General features: G+C 40.7%; 1 protein-coding gene across 2 annotated transcripts in view; it reads left to right on the forward strand.

The window, feature by feature from the left end:
• Positions 1–19,944, forward strand: part of LOC132822321 (microtubule-associated serine/threonine-protein kinase 4-like) — a 190,757-nt gene that overhangs the window by 48,986 nt on the left and 121,827 nt on the right. For both annotated transcript variants that reach the window (XM_060835555.1, XM_060835564.1), the window contains exon 2: positions 18,286–18,374. In XM_060835555.1, coding sequence (XP_060691538.1) covers positions 18,286–18,374 — 89 coding nt within the window. The remainder of the gene's footprint in view (positions 1–18,285; positions 18,375–19,944) is intronic.

The raw sequence follows: 19,944 nt of genomic DNA on the forward strand, positions 1-19,944 counted from the left end.
TACCTTTCTCTGATTTAAACAAGATGACAAAAAAGTACAACTTTCTGGAGTTACTGTTGATTCATTCCAAAAATGGCTTGTAGTAAGATAGCAAGTGGGAAAAGCCCTCTTCCTGTCATGGTTCAGATTGTTAGGGAATACTGAAATTGTCTTTGGTGTTCCTATCCTATGAAGAGGAAAAGAAGCAATAAAGAAAATCTCAAAAATCCTACGGCACAGAATTTGGCCATAATTTATACGGTGATTTCCACAGATTTGGCATTCCTCTGGTTACTTTTTAGGCAATTAATAGTTTGAAGTATGAACACAATGGTTGTTGCCAATTCCCCATGAAGTAAAGCTCTCAGCATTGTTACAATGCAGGAGGATGCCATTTGGTCCATTCTGTCTGTACCTTCCCTCGTGCCAATTCCTGTTTTTCTCCATATCACTGCACCCCATTTCTGTTCAAGGAATCATCCCTCTTGAATTTTTTTTAAAAATTCACTCACAGGATGTGGGTGTCACTGGCTGGGCCAGCATTTGTTGCCCATCCTTAATTTTCCAGGGGGCAGTTAAGAGTCAACGACATTGCTGTGGGTCCGGAGTCACATGCAGGCCAGACCAGGTAAGGATGGCAGTTTTCTACCCTAAAGGACATTAGGAACCAAATGGGTTTTTCCAACAATCGGCAATGAATTCATGATCATTATTAGACTCCTAATTCCAGATTTTTATTGAATTCAGCTTCCACCATCTGCCATAGTGGGATTTGAACCAAGGTCTCCAGAACATTCTGAATTAATAATATTCTAGCAATAATACCAGTAGGCCATTGCCTTTCCATATGAATGGTGCAGGCTGCTGGTACTGCATCAGTGATGGATGGAGTGGATGTTGATGAATAGACATTGCCATCACTGTGTGCCATTAGCAAACTGTGCTGCACAACTCTCGTAGACTCCTTAGATAGCACCTTTCAAACCCTATGACTTCTACCATGTAGAAAGACAAGGGTACCATGCTCAGGAACACCACATACTTTCCACTCTATCCATGCCATTCACAATCTTATAAATATTGAACAGGTCACCCTTCAACTTCCTGCATTCCAGTGAAAACAAACCCAGTCAATCCAACCTTTCTTCATAGCTAAAATCTCCCATACCAAGCAACATCCTGGTAAACTTTTTCTGTACCCTCTTCAAAGTATCCACATCCTTCTGGTAGTGTGGTGACCAGAACTGCACACAATCTTCCAAGTTTGGCCTCACTAATGTCTACAAATCTGCAGTGTAACTTGCCTATCCTTCTAGTCAGTGTCCCTTAAATTGAAGGTAGGCATGCCATAGGCCTTTCTTCCTGCCTTATCTACCTGTGCTGCTACCTTCAGCAATCTGCGGACCTACACATGCAGATCCCTCTGCATATCAGTTCTCCTAAGGGTTCTGCCATTCATTGTATAATTTCCATCTGTACTTGACCTTTCAAAATGCATCATTTCACATTTCTCCAGATTTAACTCCCATTTGCTATTTTTGTGCCCATGCCTCCAACTGATCTATATCCTGCTGTATCCTCTGACAATCCTCACTAACTGCAATTCCACCAATCTTCGGTGGGATGGGCAATAAATGTGGCCCAGATAGTCATGTTCATATCCCATGAATCAAGTTAAAAAAGAAGAAACTGTGACTATCTTACTATGTTGTTCTGATAATGCGAATTGCCTCCGCCACTGAAGGCGGGTAGAGACAATGGTTTTGACTCTTTTTGTTAGTCTGTCAGTAAACATGTCAAAAATGTGCCAAAAGTCAATTGATTGATTTCAATGAAAATTGATACACAGATAAAAATATAGTGCAGAGAAGAATTACCACATACACTCGTGTAAAAGTCGAATTTTTTAGTCTGTTTTGTAAGATTAAATTTAAGGGGTCCACTATTACATGGATACTACTTTTGAGGGACTGAAATTCATGCTACGATCCAAAGTACGGTATCATTAACAGAAGTCCAATTGACCTCTAAATGAATGATTACACATGATAACTTGTAACCTGCCTTCTGCCGATTTCTGATTACAATCTGATGAAACTGTAATATCTTCGAGTTCAGCAGGCAGCTTTTGTGCAGTCCTAGTTCTCTGCTGAAGTACTAAATCATCCCTTCTCATGAACTTTGTGCATTGTCCAGAGCTTACCTTAAAATCCGAAATTCTATCCACATTTGATTCATTTTGAGCATGGATTTGCATGGCTTCACGAGTAACACTTTTTCTGTTTTGATGATTTGCAAGTACAATAAAATACATAATAGCATGAAAAACATTCATTTCTACGCCGTAACATTTATGTACAGGATAATACCTTGACAAATGTTGATCTGTTATCTGTGAAGAACCAGCGTTGACTTTTATATGAGATATGGAAAATTCCAGATTTTTATTGACCAAATGTAGAGGGTCGACTTTTACATGAGATTGATGTTTACTCAAGTATATACAATATTAGCCTCTGGTGGATTCACATAGCTCAAATTTTTTTTAAAGGATCCATCCATTAACATTGAGGAATGTGTGTTGTATTGAGTGATTTCTTCAGTTGTTCTAATTTTATTTCCTAATAGCAAACTCTGTACTTAATTGTATGGTGCAGAATTATTTATTTAAAAGTTCTGTCATGTAGCTATTAGTAGAGATATGTTTCCAACGGCAGAATTATTGGGTGGGTCATGAGTTAACTACCCTTATTAACTTTGCACTTACTGTGTGAAAATTAACAGTGACATGAAGGCCCTAAACACAGATTATCGAATCTGGCTGATGACAGAGGCGATTAGTGACTCATACTGTGGACTAGTGTGCATCCCATTGATTACAGGTCAGTCAGCTGGGTGGGCAGTTTGTGATGCAGCCTGATGCCAACAGCGTGGGGTTCAATTCCCACACCAACTGAGGTTGCCATTGAAGGACTCTCCTTCTCAACTCTCCCTCGCCTGAGGCATGGTGACTCTCAGATTAAACCACCATCGTTGTCTCTCTTCTTTTTGTTTTTCTCTCTCTGTCTGTCTAATAAGAGAGCAGTCTCCACCAGCACTTTGATAACTTCACAGTTCTTATTCTCCACCCCCAAGTTCTGCTTGTTAATACTTTTTTTCACACACACCTCCTCAATTATCAGATTAACCTGACAAATCAGTAACTTGCAAATTTGATTTGTTTATCAACAATAATTTGGTACAGATGAAACAAAGAGGAAAGATTCACAATTTATTTTGTTGAGTACAAATTACTTTTATCCTCAATCTATCCATCAGTATTGCAGAAGCTTTCCTTTCTATCTGTGCTTTTATACACGGCTGCAGTGTTTATCCTATTGCAGATAATAGACCTTTGGAACAGAATGCCATAACTACAGAGCAGAGATCAAGTCCTCAATCTATTCCTTGTTGCCTAGGGAAACAGGAAGATCAAACACTTACTCTGGCATTCAACCAGGTCTGTTTACACTGGCAGATTGCCAGCATCTTATGAATATCAAACTCCTGCTTGCCCGGCAATGTAGACAGAGTGCTAGTTTCTATAGCAAGTTTGTTTCAAAAGCAAGGTATGTGCAGTTCACGGGTCCAGATTTGCTGATCCAGATCTCTCTGCCAAACATGAACAGGCATAAGACGTTGCAGCAGGAGTAGGCCTTTGAGATCTTTGAGCCTGATTCACCATTCAATAGGATTCTGGCTGAGCTGATCATGGCTTCATCTCCACTCTCCTCCCTACCGCACACACAGACAGATATGTGCACACTCGCTCACATTAATATGTATGAACAGATTTTTCAATGGTCAGGACATCAAGGGTTTGCAATTGTGTAATACACACATACACACACTCTCACATACACACACTCTCACTCTCACTCTCTGTCTCTCTCAAACCCTTGATGTCCTGACCATTGAAAAATCTGTTCATCTCAGTCTTGAATATGATCCAACCTCCACTGCTCTGTGGGGAGGAAAATTCCAAAAACCAATGACTCTCTGAGAAAACATGATGCTCCTTCTTTCCATCTTAAATGGGTGACCCTTAATCTTGAAGCTGTAATTTAAACCCCAAAATGCTGGAGGCACTCAGCAAGTCAGACAATGCATGTGGAGAGTGAAGCACAGTTAATGTGTAATCTCTATCTGCCATTTTTCTGTCCATGCCTCCAACTGATCTATATCCTCCTGTATCCTCTGACAATTCTGCTGACTATCCACAACTCCAGATCAACATTTGTGAGTCATATTAATGCTGTATATAAATGTTACAATGTGGAAATGAGTTTTTTCCTGCTATTATGTGTTTTGAGGTACTTGAAAATTATTAAAGTTGAAAATGTGTTCGTCATGAAGCCATCCAAATGACTCCTCTTCAGAAATTGTCATTGAATCATAGAATCCCTCCAGTGCAGAAGCAGCCATTTGGCCCATCGAGTATGTTCCATCACCAGACCAACCCATAGCATATCCCCATAATCCTGCATTTCTCATTGCTAATTCATCTAGTCTACACTTCCATGGACACTACAGGCAACTTAGCATGGCCAATCTACCTAGCCAGCACCTCTTTGGACTATGGGAGGAAACCAGAGGACCAGGAGGAAACCCATGCAGACACTGAGAGAATGTGCAAACTCCACACAGACAGTCGCCTGAGGCTGGAATCAAACCCGGGACCCTGGAGCTGTGAAGCAGCAGTGCTAGTCACTGTGAACTTGTTTCTCTCTCCACTGATGCTGCCTGACTTGCTGTGCTTTTCCAGGACCACACTCTGGACTTTCCACAGATGCTACCAGACGTGCAGAGTTTCTCCAGCAATTTCTGTTTTGATTTTGGATTTCCAGCAACTACAATATTATGTTTTCAATTTAAAGTCTAGCATCCCAGACTAATGGTGGAAGTTGAATTACACATTTAAAACAAATCTAGATTTAAAAGCTAGTTTAATGCCACCACCCGCAAGGTCCCCTCCAAGCGGTACATCCTCCTGACTTGGGGGTAAGTTGCTAGCCCTTCACTGTCACAAGTTCAAAATCCTGGAACTCCTTCCTTGAAAGCACTCCCTTGGTCTTTGTACCTGGGCAATTTCCAAAATTAAAGCACTGCCTCAGACCCAAGTTTATCACATCTTGATAATCTTTTCATCTCTATAAGATCCTTCACAATGAACTCATTAATTCTTCCAGTCTCACTGCACATTCCCAGATATAAAAGGGGACTGGAGTCATATTGATGACAAGACTGTTGTTTAGATTAGATTACTTACAGTGTGGAAACAAGCCCTTCAGCCCAAACAAGTCCACACCGACCCGCCAAAGCGCAACCCACCCATACCCCTACATTTGCCCCTTACCTAACACTACGGGCAATTTAGCAATGGCCAATTCACCTAACCGGCAGGTTTTTGGACTGTGGGAGGAAACCAGAGCACCCGGAGGAAACCCACGCAGACATGGGGAGAATGTGCAAACTCCACACAGTCAGTTGCCTGAGGTGGGAATTGAACCCGGGTCTCTGGTGCTGTGAGGCAACAGTGCCAACCACCACCGCCGCCCCACCCCTGATGAAAAGTTGATCACAAGCCAACAGCTTTTTCAAATAGCTGCCTCTCAGCAGTATTGCACTGGGAGTGACCTTAAGAACTTAATTGTATGACATCTGCTTCCCAGGGAAATGAAGTTCCATTCTCGAGCATTGTCAGTCAGTTTGGGCCCAGCAACACCAGAACTCAGATAACGAGCAGTCCTGAGTCGTAGAGTTATGTCAGACGGAAACAGACATTTTTGGTCCAACTCATCTGCGCTGACCAGACATCTCAATCTGACCTAGTCCTGTTTGCCAGCATTTAGCCCTTCCTATTCATACACCCATGCAGATGCCGTTTAAATATAGTTATTATACCCACCTTCACCACTACCTTTGTCAGCTCGTTCAATAAACGCATGAGAAAGTTGCCTGTCAAGTCTGTCTTAAATCTTTCCCCATTCACCTTAAAACCTATGCCCACTAGTTTTGGATTCTCCCATTCGAGAAAAAAGACCTATTCACTCTTTCCATGCTGCTAATGATTTTATAAACCTCTATAAGGTCACCCTGCAAAGGCAACATTGACAATGGGCTAAGATTCTGCTGATGGGCACAGCGCATGCACCCCTTCCTGATTGGTTGGCAAATAAAAGGGATTTGGTAATCCGCCATTATCAAGGAGAAGGCATCCCCAAAAGGCAATGGTTCCCTAATCTCCCTGGAGTTCAAAAAGACCAAAGTCTTGAACATATTCCTTCTAGTTGCAGAGAACATGTCCAGTGTATGTTGCTTCTTGCAAGTGAAAAATAAGCCTGACTGATTATCTTAAATTTCTTTTTAGTGTATGTTCAGTAAATACTGCCTAACCATGGAATCATATCTAACAGTTTTTGGATGTGTTACTTTGAGTTTTACAAGTGAGGGCTTGCTGAGTACAGTCTGTACTCTGCCAATTACAAACAACTGAAGGAACATGCTGTTTGAGTTATTAGCCAGTCACTGGGGCATATGATATATGTACCTGTCATCACATTTGCAATGAACCTCATAATCATCTTGTTATAAACTTTACAGAGTGTGAAATAAACTTTGGTTCATGCATTTTAGAAAACTGTACATCACAAAAACATTTAATTACCTTAGAAATATAAGTTAGAGTCCGAGTCGCAGATCTCCAGCACAGGACAAAGACCTTTTGGCCCATCCTGTCTGTATGGGTCAAAAACAACCATCTAACTATTCTAATCTCAAAATTGGATCAAAGTGGAAAAGCTTTGACATTACTTAAATAGATGGTCATTTTCCAGAGCTGGAGAAGTTCTTTAGTATTGGTTTATTTTTTAGTTTGTGAATGCAAATATTTGCCTCTACCCAGCCTGACCTGCATGTGACTCCAGGTCCATAGCAATGCAGCTGATTCTTCACTTCCCTCTGAACTGGTACAGAAATCCCAATTGTATCAAACTGTGGCAGAAGAGTCTAATGAGAATCAAACTTGATATACCATAATATATTAGAGCTGAATTAGATAATTTGACCCATCGAGTCTTCATATTTGATTGTGGCTGATTTGTTTCTCAACTTCATTCTCCTGCTTTCTCCTGTAACCTTTTACCCCATTATTAATCAAGAAACTATACAACTCTAAATTCAATATACTCTGTGATTTGACCTCCACAGCCTTCTGTGGTAATGAGTTCTACAGATTAACCCTGCTCTTCTGACTGAAGAAATTCCTCCTAATCTCCATTCTAAAGGGTCACCCTTTCACTCTAAGGCTGTGTCCTCAAGTCCTGTTCTCGCCAGCTAGTAGAACCATCATCTCCTTGTTCATTCTATCTAGGCCTCTCAGTATACTGTAAGTTTCAATCACATCCCTTGCCCACTAAACTCTATCCCTCTAAACTCCATCCAGTGTGGACTCAGAGTCCTCAACTACTCCTTATGTGACAAGCCCTTCATCCTTAAGATCATTCATCTAAACAACCACCACGAATCAACCTGGGGGTAACAGATATAACAAAGGCATACACTGCCCAGTTGACTTAGAAAAGTCCTCACTAACATTTGGGAACTTGTGGCAAACAGGGCAGATCACACAGACTAGTTGAGTTCAACATAGTCACATTTGCTAAATCAAACATTACAGCCAATGTCACAGCCTCATCCACACTCTACGGTGTGTCTGGTCCACCAGAGATAGCAGCACAGTGCTAAACCATTGGGAAGCAGTATCCTTGAGAGTCTCATGATTGACTCGGAACTTCATAAAGAACCTAATTGAAGAACAGGAGAAGGCAATTCAGCTCCTCAAGCCTGCTGGGACCATTTGATACAATCATGGCTGATCTCAAAGTGGCCTCACTCTTAATTTCTTGCCTGCTCTCCATGACCATTCCTAATTAAAAATCCGTCTATCTCTTCCTTCAACTTACTCAAGGTCCCCAGTCCTCCACACTCTGGGGCAATGAATTCTATGGATTAATAACCCTTTGAGAGAAGTAATTTACCCTTATCTCTGTTTTAAAATCTGCTACTCCTTATCCTAAAACAATGCCCTCTCATTCTAAATTCTCCAAAAGAATCCTTTCTGCGTTATCAATCTCCTTTAGCATATTGTATACCTCAGTTAGACCTCCTTTGTTCATTAAACATGGCATAGGCCTAAACTGCTCAATCTCTTTTCATAAGACAAGTCCCTCATCTGTGGAATCAATCTTGTGAGCCTCCTCTGAACTGCTTTCAATACAACTGCACCAGGCTTGAAGGGCTGAATGGCCTACTCCGTATTTTGTGTTTCTATCCCTCAAGGGAATAGTACCCCGGGTGCAGTCTCCCGAATGCCTTGTACAGTTGCAGCAATACCTCCTACTTTTATATTTGTCCTTGAGCAATAAATGCCAGAATTCCATTTACCTTCCTTATTACCTGCTGTACCTGCTTTATTAGTTTGTGATGCATGCACATGACCACCCAGCTCCCTTTGCACTGGAGCACTCTGAAGTCTCTCTCTATCTAAAAAATAAGTTGCCTTTCTTTTCCTCTGACCATAATGGGTAACATGTGCCATGTTCAAATTCATGTCTCATGAAGTCAAGTCAAACAGAGATGAGGAAGCCAGGAACAGCACCAACATGCCTGTATTTGAGGTGTCAGCTTGCTAAAACTACAACACAGAACTTCATGCATACCAAAACAGCACGTGACAGTCCGGACTAAGAGATTCCACAATCAACAGATAAGATTATTGCACTGCAGTTCTGCTGCAACCGGTATTGAATGGTAGTAGCAATTAATCAACTCACTGGAAGAAACTGCTGCACAAACAACTCCTCCTCAACAGTGGGTGAATCAGCAGCTAAGTGCATCAGACCAGGCTGAAGTATCTGCAACCACTTCAGCTGGAAGTGCTGAGTGGATGATTCATCTCGGCCTCCCCCTGGAGTGCCCAACATTACAGATGTCAGTCAGTCCTCAGTCAGTTCAGTTCATTACATGTGAGAGCAAGAGATGGCTGGAGTTATTGAATACTGTAAAGTCTGCAGAAGTTGACCATATTCTGCGTTCAGCACTGAAGATTCCAGATTTAACCATGCCCCTAACCAAGCTATTCTGATACAGCTCCAACAGGCAACTACTGAACAATATGAAAGGTGCCTTCTGTCTGTAAAAAGTAAGACAAATCAAGTTATCCAAGTCTCACATCAACAGTACTGTCAAGCATCACTTAGTCAACAATTTGTAGAAAAACCCCAGCAATATTTCTTCACATTCTTTGACATGACCATGACATTTGACTTAATAACTTGCAAGGTTCTGTGGAGTTTGCCGTGAAGATTTGGATGTCTTAAGAAATTTCATCACAATCTTCCAACTGCTTCATGATGCTATGGCTGCTGCTATCCTGAGTAGGAGAGCTGAAACATTCGGGATCAAAATCCAAACAAGTTTGTGTGATAGCATCCATTATATTTACAATCCATCCAAACTGACATGCCTCCGCTCAAAGAAAATAAAGGTACATGACAAGCAGTTTGTATTTGACTGCAGCATTGTTGGGACTCTGTGCCAAATTTGTAAACCATACTCAATCTCTTTATTGTGTACACAGGAGACTCTGCCTTTGCTTGAACTTTGCAACCCCATGTATGATGAAGGAGACGATCAAGAATATGTTGAGTCAGTAACAAAGAGAATTGATGAGAGCGGAGTGGTAGATGTGATCTATATGGACTTCAGTAAGGCGTTTGACCAGGTTCCTCTTGGGAGACTGGTTAGCAAGGTTAGATCTCATGGAATACAGGGACAACTCTCTATTTGGTTACAGAACTGGCTCAGAGGTTTTTCAGACTGAAGGCCTGTGACCAGTGGAGTGCCACAAGGATCTACAAGTGATTTACAGTATTCAATTATTCCAGCCATCTCTTGCACTCTCGTGTAATGAACTGAATTGATTGTAGACTGGGTCCACTACTTTTCGTCATTTTATACAAGTGATTTAGATGTGAGTATAAGAGGTATAGGTAGACAGCATCCAAGGAGCAGGAGAATCGACGTTTCAGGCATGATCCCTTCTTCAGGAATCCTTGGATGCTGCCTGACCTGCTGCGTTTTTCCAGCAACACATTTTCAGCATTGATCTCTAGCATCTGCAGTCCTCACTTTCTTCTAGGAGGTATAGTTAGTAAGTTTGCAGGTGACACCAAAATTGGTGGTGTAGTGGACAGCAAAGAAGGTTACCTCCAATTACAAAGGGATCTTGATCAGATGGGCCAATGGGCTGAGAAATAGCAGATGGAATTTAATTTCGATAAATGTGAGGTGCTGCATTTTGGAAAAGCAAATCTTAGCAGGACTTATACACTTAATGGTAAGGTCCTAGGGAGTGTTGCTGAACAAAGAGACCTCTGAGTGCAAGTTCATAGCTCCTTGAAAGAAGAGTCCCAGGTAGATAGGATAGTGAAGAAGGTGTTTGGTATGCTTTCCTTTATTAGTCAGAGTATTGAGTACAGGAGTTCAAAGGTCGTGTTGCAACTGTACAGGACATTGGTTAGGCCACTGTTGGAATATTGCGTGCAGTTCTAGACTCCTTCCTATTGCAAAGATGTTATGAAACATGAAAGGGATTAGAAAAGATTTACAAGGATGATGCCTGTGTTGGAGGATTTGAGCTACAGGGAGAGGCTGAATAGGCTAGGGCTGTTTTTGCTGGAGCATCAGAGGCTGAGGGGTGACCAAATCATGAGGGGCATAGATAGGATGAATAGACATGGTCTTCCCTGGGGTGGGGGAATCCAAAACTAGAGAGCATAGGTTTAGGGTGAGGGGGAAAAGATATAAAGAGGCCTAAGGGGCAACATTTTCATACAGAGGATGGTATATGTATGGAATGAGCTGCCAGAGGATGTGGTGGAGGCTAGTGCAATTACAATATTTAAAAGGTATCTGGATGGGTAAATGAATAGGAATGGTTTGGAGGAATATGGTGCGGCTGCTGGCAGGTGGGACTAGATATCTGGTCGGCATGGACAAGTTGGATCGAAGGGTCTGTTTCCGTGCTGTACCTCTCTATGACTCTATGTTCGGCAGAGCTACCTCTGTTAGGCAGGCAGAAGTGGGTACTGCAGATTAGAGTCAAGATTAGAGTGGTGCTGGAAAAGCACAGCATGTCAGGCAGCATCCGAGGAGCAGGAAAATCAGGATGGAAGGGCTTTTGCCTGAAATGTCGATTTTCTTGCTCCTCAGATGTTGCTGTGCTTTTCCAGCACCACTCTAATCTTGACAGCTACCTCTGTCAGTCTGCCATCAGTTTGGAGATCCAAGATTGGATCACCCTGCGCAGACTGAGCCTTCTAACAACTACTCATTGAGTCTTTCACAACAAAGACTTCTGCAAGTCAACAGAAGTCTACAGAGTAGGTGTCAATTCCACAATGTTGTACTGTGCATCAGTGATGCACAAGACAGCCATGGAAGACTCTACTTGCAATGTTTCCGCTGCATTCTCTGGATTCAATGGGAAGATTATCAAATTATGTTTGTCCCCTCCTCAGAGCCAAATCCACAAGCATTCAGACAATGCTCCTGTAAAACCAACTGTGATAGACTGAACACTGCGTCTGAACTGCCCAAAAGCTGTGGGACCAGGAGAGGTTTAGGTCAGGGTTGGGGGGAGGATGATAACAATGTGTTTAACATCAAGATTTTTTCGGAAGCTACTTTCTTACTAGTATTTTGTTTTTTTTTGGAACAATTTAGACCAAGCTCACCAATAAGAGATGCAGTGATTTAATGGGACCTTTAGCTGTTAGTACTCAGTCAGAGCTCGTGGCAGCTACTGCTGACGCGATGCTTGGAGCCTCAAAATTTTATTGCGTGGTACTAAAGCATTGCTGCATATGAACTTTTTCTCTATCATTTAATTTAATACACATTCAGTAAACAATATTGAGTTAATTAGATTGCAGTCGTCTAAGGGTCTTGTGGGTAAAGGTGCCATATGCTGTAACAGTGAGCAATACCAACCTGGTAGATCTCAAATTTGATTTCTACTTTGTGTAATGTTGCATGATCTCTGCTGGGAAAACAGTTGATCAGTGCTTTTGTTTTTACCTTCGTGCTCTGGGGCAGAAAAATTTCAGCTCAGCTGTCCCTGGATCTGATTACTAGTTAGTGATCCCAGCAGGAAAATTGGATGTGAGCTCATGTGTTAGTGAAAACAAGATCAGGCTGGGTTTGGAATTGGACATGATAGGAGAGCGGTAACATTCTTTAGTTTGATTGCAAATGTGTTCCTTTGTTTAAAATATTCATGGTAGAATGCAAAATGGTGAGAACGTTATGGGCTGAAAGCTCAGATCCCAATGACCGGACCATCTCTGAATTCATGACTGGAGCAATTAAAGTATAAACCAAATGACAGAAGCTGGAATCTTCATCCACTGTTATTTTACAACTGTTTACTGTAAAGTGATATTTAATGTATAAAAGTATTTCCTGTTAAAATACCCCATGGCTGGTAGTGGTTATAAAAGAGGACAGTCTGAGATGCAGATTTGGGCTATTAAAGATCGTTTAACACTGACAGATAACAACGAAACCTTGGGGTACATGTTCATATTTCCTTGCAGGTGGAGTTGCAGGTAGACAGGATAGTGAAGAAGGTGTTTGGTATGCTTTCCTTTATTAGTCAGTGCATTGAGTATAGGAGCTGGGATGTCACATTGTGGCTGTGCAGGCATTGGCTAGGCCTCTTCAGGAATACTGCGTTCAAGCCTGGATTCCCTGCTAAAATTATGTTGTTAAACTTGAAAAGGTGCAGGAAAGATTTACAAGGATGTTGCCTGGACTGGAGGGTTTGAGCTATAGGGAGAGACTGAATTGGCTGGGGCTGTCTTCCCTGGTTGAGGGGTGACTTTATAGAGGTTTATAAAATCATGAGGGGCACAGAAAGGGTGAATTGCCAAGGTCTTTTTCTCAGGGAGGGGAATCCAAAACTAGAGGTCATAGGTTAATGGTCAGAGGGGAAAGATTTTAAAAAGGGCCTGAGAGGTAGCTTTTTCACATAGAGGATGGTGTGTAGATGGAATAAGCTGCCAGAGGAAGTGGTGGAGGCTGGTACAATTAGAACATTTAAAAGGCATCCGGATGGGTCCATGAAAGGTTTAGAGGGATATGGGCCAAACGCTGACAAACGGGACTAGATTAGTTTAGGATATATGCTCGACGTGTTCGAGTTGGAACAATGGGGACAGTTTCTGTATTGTATGACTCCTTGACTATAAAATAAAACCGTTTGAAAATTGTTTAACTATGTAAACCATAATCAGCATCAGTTCAAGTTCTTTACAATTACAAAACTTTGTAAAATAATTTGAGTCTTTTATGTGTTTTCATTTTTATTTTATGAAAATTAGTGTAGGGTTTTTAAAAATCCTACTGTTTTAAACAGCTGAAACGTAAGGACAAATGAAGCTGTGAGCATTTTTATCTGTAATATAATGTTTTACAGAAACATACAATTTTGGTCACAGTATGATATAAAGGCTGTGAATGACTCCTACTTCACCTTTGGGAGTTTGTAAGGTAAACTCTTAGTTGACATCCTCCTTCTGCTTTTGATGTGTTGCTTCAAATTTACTAAAATTACTTATGAGATGATCTGCTGACAAATCAAAATGACTTATTATATGATCTGGCCACCTTCACTCTTCTTCATGGTTCAGAAACACAGCTGTCTTTGCCATGACTACTTTATCTTTCCTTGTCTTTTAAAAATGGATCATTCCTGACCCCAGAGCCTAACTAAGGCTGACTCAGGAGTTAATCTCTAATAGTCCAAAGTAATAAGTTCAAGTTATTATTTTGAGCTTATTGCAGCTTCCCAATGTTTTATCAAGTCAGGTTTAGCAGTACTGTTTTCTAACCTGTATTCATACTTTTATTTAAATTATACTCTTTTAACAGGTAATCCAGGCTTTTTATAGTCCATGATAAAGTTATCATTGGAAGGTTCAATTTTCTTCATTTAGAGTAGCCCAGATTTTGAGACTGGTATGAGTTAAGGTGAGAATTCCTTTGAGCTTTGTAGTTGCTGTTGGATCAGATTTGCGACTCCGCGGGGGGGAGGGTTCCCACCTTTTTGTCGTTGCCGACGAGGCAGGGCATCCCAGTTTAATTCTGAACTGGGGTGGAATAGATTGTTTGGAGAATTACAGACTGGCCTGTTCTGTTTGAACAATCACTGTAGTTTCACATTTTCCTGGTGGGATGCACAGGGTTTGAGCAAGAGTTTTTAATTACAGGAAATCTCTTTGCATCTGTCCTGAATGATTTAATACTGGGCTGGACAGAGCAGTGTGAGTGTGCATTGGACAGATGAACACTCCTGCTGACACTGCCAATTCTTAGCTGTTGAGCTTTTGATTTTGGATGCTTTTTGATGATGAGAATATTCTCTTGACAGGAAGGTATTCCGACGTGCCTGAGCTGTTTCTGTTGCCGTCGGGGAAAAAGGATGTTGCCTTTAGCTGATTCTGTAGCTATCAATCTCCTTTAGTTTATAGATAAGCATTCTTCGATTTTTGAATTTTTAACAAGTTCTTTTGTGTGTAGTCATTATTTATTTAGAACCATACTCCTGCTTGCACCAAAGCTTTTCTCTGAATCCCTCCATTTCTCATCTGAGTGACCACCTTCTGTAGATCTGTAAAGCTGGGACTTAATTTCTAATTGCTTGATTTTGATTAAGCATGTGTGCTCAATATATAGTCACCAATTAGTTGACCTACACAAGATTTCTTTTACAATTTATATGAATGTTTTGGGTGAGAATATGGTTGGTAATTTTGTGGATGACACCAAAATTGGTGGCATAGTCCACAGTGAAGAAGGTTTTCTAAGATTAAAAATGGATCTTGATCAAATGGGTCAATGGCCTGAAAAAATGCAGGTGGAGTTCAATATGAATACATGCAAGGTATTGCATTTTGGTTCAACAAACAATGGGCTTATACAATTAATGGTAGGGCCTTGGGTAGTGTTGTAGAACAGAGGGACCTGGGGTGCAGGTACATAATTCTTTGAAGTTTGTGTCACATATAGACAGGGTTGTTAAACAGGCATTTGGCATGCTTGTCTTCATTGCTCAGTCCTTTTATTGTAGGAGTTAGGATGTTATGTTGAGGTTGTATAGGACATTGGTGAGGCCTCTTCAGGAATATTGTGTCCAGTTCTGGCTGCCCAGTTATAAGAAGGATATTATCAAGCTAAGAGAGTTCAGAGAGATTTACCAGGATGTTGCAGACTATGGAAACCTTGAGTTATAAAGAAAGGCTGGGACGTTTTTTCACTGGAGCATAGGAGGTCGAGAGCTGACCTGATAGAATTTTATAAAATAATGAGAGGTATAGATAGAGTTAATGACAGTTGCGTTGTCCATAAGATGGGAAATTTCATGACGAAGAGGCACATTTTTAAGGTCAGCGGAGAGAGATTTAAAAAAGACATGAAGCAAATTTTTTACACAGAGAGTGGTTTGCATGTGGAATGAATCTCCTGAGGAAGTGATGAATGTGGGTACAAATACAACATTTAAAAGATATTTGGATAGATACCTGATAGGGGAGCTTCAGAGAGATATGGGCGAGAAGCAGGAAGGTGGGATTAGTTTAGTTTGGGATTATGTTCAGCATGGACTTGTTTGGGCCAAAGGGTTTTTTTTCCTTGATGACTCTCTTACTAAGAGGTACCTGGGCACTGATAAAAGTGTAGCGTGGGGAATCTCCCAATTTAATCAATTAATCATGTAACTTAAATTCACAGTGCTATTTGCAGGAATGTTGCCTTTAAAATTCTGAGAGTACTCAGCGTCTTTAGTAGATTATACCTACTTTATTTGAATGTAATTATTCAAAGCTGGCATAATTTACCTCACTAGATGACACAGAGAAACTTAGATTTTGAATTTTCTTTTAAAATAATGATTTTTTAAAAAAAGAAAATCAGTCATGGGATGTGAGCTATGCCCAGGGCAGCTTATCCTGAATTACCATCCGGAATTACCTCTGAGAAGATGGTGGTGAGCCATGTTCTTGAAACCATTTCAGTCCATGTGGTATAGTTACATCCAAAATGTTTTTTATAAAAAACATTTATGGGATGAGGTGTCACTGGCTAGGCCAGCATTAATTGTCCATCCCTAATTGCCCGGGGGCAGTTAAGAGTCTGAAGTCTCATGTAGGTCAGATCAGGTAAGGATGATAATTTCCTTCCCTAGTGAACCAGATGGGTTTTCAACAATAGATTCAAATTCATCAATCCACTCATATTTCCAGATTTATAAAACTTGTATTCAAATTCTGACCATCTGACATGGTGGGATTTGAACACAGGTCCCCATAACATTCAGGGTCTCTGGATTAACAGTCCACAGGGTCCATACAGTCCAATAATACCACTAAGGCCATCTCTTCCCATTCAGGGAGGCTTAGCTGTTCCGCAGAAAGTTTCGAGACACAATGACAGTGTGTAAACCTTCATGTAGATACAAGTCAGGATAGTGTGTGGCTTGGAGGAAAGCTGAGGTTGTTTAATCATTTCTAAATTATCAATTAGCCAAGTTTGAAGACTTGCTCCTTATGCCATTGTGTTGTTTGTAGCAGAGCAGTCCACTTGGCCCATCAAATCTATACATCTCTCTGCAGCATAATCCACTCAGTCCCATTCCATCATTAGTCCTGTAGCCCTGCAGACTTACTCCTTTAAGTGTTCATCCAGTTTCTGTTTGAAATAATTAATTGCTTACACATTCACTACCCGTGCTGCTAACAAGTTCCAGGCCATTACCATTCACTATGCAAAAGCAGGATCATCCTCTCATTCCAGCTATATCTTTTTCCCAAATCTTTAAATCTGTGTCCGTCATCCTTCCACAAACTTTTTATTCCCAGTTTGTTATATCTAAATCTGTTATACGCTTGCACAACTCTATCAATTCTATGCCAGATGATCAATGAACTTTTAGCATGGAGGTAGGGGTGACCTGAGGTTATGTATCTGTGAGGTTATTGCTGGGCTAAAAGGGATGATTCTTTCTGTCTGATATTTGTACAGTGTGATTTATATAAATAAATATCATTTACTTACCAGTTTGGGTTTTTGAATTTTGAATTTTGAACTCATGACGTATGAGTTTTCTGTGTGTCAGGAGAGGTTTAATGATTAACTCATTGTATTTCAGTAAGCCATTGTGATTTATTTTAAAACAGATTGTGAGAGAGAGCCTACCAGAATGAATGGGCGTTTGTTTACATTGAGAGAGCGTATGAGTGAATTAAGTGCACAGTGTCACACGTTAGGCTTTCTAATGGATTATTCTTGATTTGTTCTTTTTATGTTTGGGAGAAATACCCATAGTTTGGAAAGAAACTTTTCAGTCTTAACTTCAGTTTGGGGTGGTTTTGCAGGGTTCTTTGCTGAATATGATGTGGGAGGCAGTTTCTCCTGAGAAAGAGAGAAGGTAATTTAGATCTGTTAAAATAAGAAAAAAACCTCAAAGTAGGGTGTTTATCCAGGCCAGACGTGTTGGGAGAAAACATTAGAAGTATTTGAAGCTGAAAACATGTAAACTCAGGTATTTGTGAATCCTCCTGGAAGAGACCATCAGATTCTCTAGACTGGAAGTTTTTTTTAATTCACTCATGGGACGTGGATATTGTTAGCTGGGCCAGATGTATGGGAACACCAGCACCTGCAAGCTCCCCTCCATGCCATTCACCATCCCGACTTGGAAATCTGTCGCCATTCCTTCAGTATTGTTGGGTTAAATCCTGGACTGCTCTCTCTAAGGGCACTGTGTCTTCAGTAAATGGACTGCAGTGGTTCAAGGAAGTGGTGCACTACTTTCTTGAGGGCAGCTAGGAACGGGCAATAGATGTTCCTGTCAGCAATTGCTACTCCCCCCAAGTGAATTTTTAAAAAAAGTTTATTAAGATGTTTATTTTTAATTAATGTAGGCTTTGTTGAAACAGATATTGGCAGCCTCTTGTGAATATGTTCAGTAACTGACTTCCATGATCACTGACAATGATAGGCTACAGGTTTTATTCTATCAAGTGCGGTCTCACTGTGGGATCTGGCATGTCCAGTATTACCATCAGCAGGATAGATAATAGAAAGTGATGAAATGTCATAAAACCGAGTGGCTGTAGTTATTTTATTTTCTTCTTTGAATTTCAGTTGTCGCACTAATAATAGGAAAAGCCTGATAGGAAGCAGTCAGTCTGCAGCCCTTCCACGACCTCACTCGCCTCTCCCTGCCCATTCAGGTAAGAAATTACTATTTGAGACGAGCTTTCCATAAGATTGTAATCATACAGTGTGCTGAATTACAGTGCATTAGTGAATGAGAATAGGCCACTTCAAATAACACTGGGTTTTATATTGCTATTGTATTGGTTAATCAGTCCATTCATGCAGATGATAACCAGAATGATGAATGGTATCCGAAGCAAGCATGCAAAGTTAAGTATTACTTAGGCTGTTGACCTGTCAATGTCTTATGAGAATTTGCTGTTAGATTATGTGCTTCTAAAAACTGTTATCACAGAAGTCTGGTATATATCATTGTTCCCAATTACAAAAACTGAATTCTTAAACCTGTGCTGAATGTTTGGTATGTATTGTGCTTTTTGGCTATCATCAGTGACCTTTTTATTCTGATTATCACTATTCCAGTACAGTATATGCCTTCTATAACCAATCCAATCTGCTGGCTTTTTAATATTTAAGGTTTCGGCCTTGACTCAGCGGTAGCATTGTACAAAGGCAAAGCTATATTGTCAGATGTGTGCAGACGATTCCATGAACTGACTTGGAACTTTTCTGCCAGTGACCTGCTAACTTTTATCTCTCAATGGGCACCTAAAAATAGATGATTTGAACATTTATTTCATTGTTGTTTGTGGGAGTTCTCTGTGCACAATTTGGGTACTGCTTTTCTTGTGTTTCAGAAATGTTTAATTTCTTGTAGTTATTTTGGTATACCTAAGGTCGTGATAGACATATAATTTTATTTAAAATCATTCTGTTTATAACGTTTTTCTGTGGGAAGGGCTGTTTGGTCAATTTGTCGAATGCATGGTGTGCAAGTCTCTGTCATGCATTTTGCATAAAATATTTTAATCTTCTATTGTAATACCATAAGACCCTGCACATTTTTTGAATTGGTTATGCATATCTGACTTGTTTTGAATAATGTAAAATGTAACTTTTATAACCTTTCACTTCTATATTATTAATGGAAAATGGTAATGACTTGAGCCATTCATGAAGGGAAATCTTTGATTTTTAAATCCAATTATATATCTACAAACTAGCTGTAGCAGGCATTTTAATCTGAACTTTTAACTTGTATGACCTGCTGCGAGTGGATGGATCAGTAAGGTGTGGGGAAGTCAGAATTATTTTGCACACCATTGGGTGTGATTTTCCTTCATAGTGTACACCTTCCCCCCCCCCCCCCCCCCCCCCATGTTTCCCCATCCAGAAGCCATCTTGATTTCAAAGCTGGAGGCCCAGGTTTGGTTAGTAGGGGGCAGGGGAATCGTTTCCATTCTGAGAGAGGCTGATCATTCCTGGGACCCAGTTCAGAGGTTATGGGGATGAGGGGAACAGTGGAGACGAGGTTGACTGAAGCCTTGAGGGTGGGATGGGGATTAAAATTCATGGGAATTAGGGAGTGTTGGGGAGTTTTCCCAGATTGAGCTTTGCTCAGGTAGGTATCTGGGCATCCAGGAACTCACTTTCTGGATGCAGGAACCTTTCACCTGGCTGTAGCTGCCACCCCCTGACTACAGTTAAACAGTTGAATGATAATAAGCTTCCCGCATTATCATA

Source organism: Hemiscyllium ocellatum, chromosome 2 (assembly GCF_020745735.1).
Source record: "Hemiscyllium ocellatum isolate sHemOce1 chromosome 2, sHemOce1.pat.X.cur, whole genome shotgun sequence".
NCBI lineage: Eukaryota > Metazoa > Chordata > Chondrichthyes > Orectolobiformes > Hemiscylliidae > Hemiscyllium > Hemiscyllium ocellatum.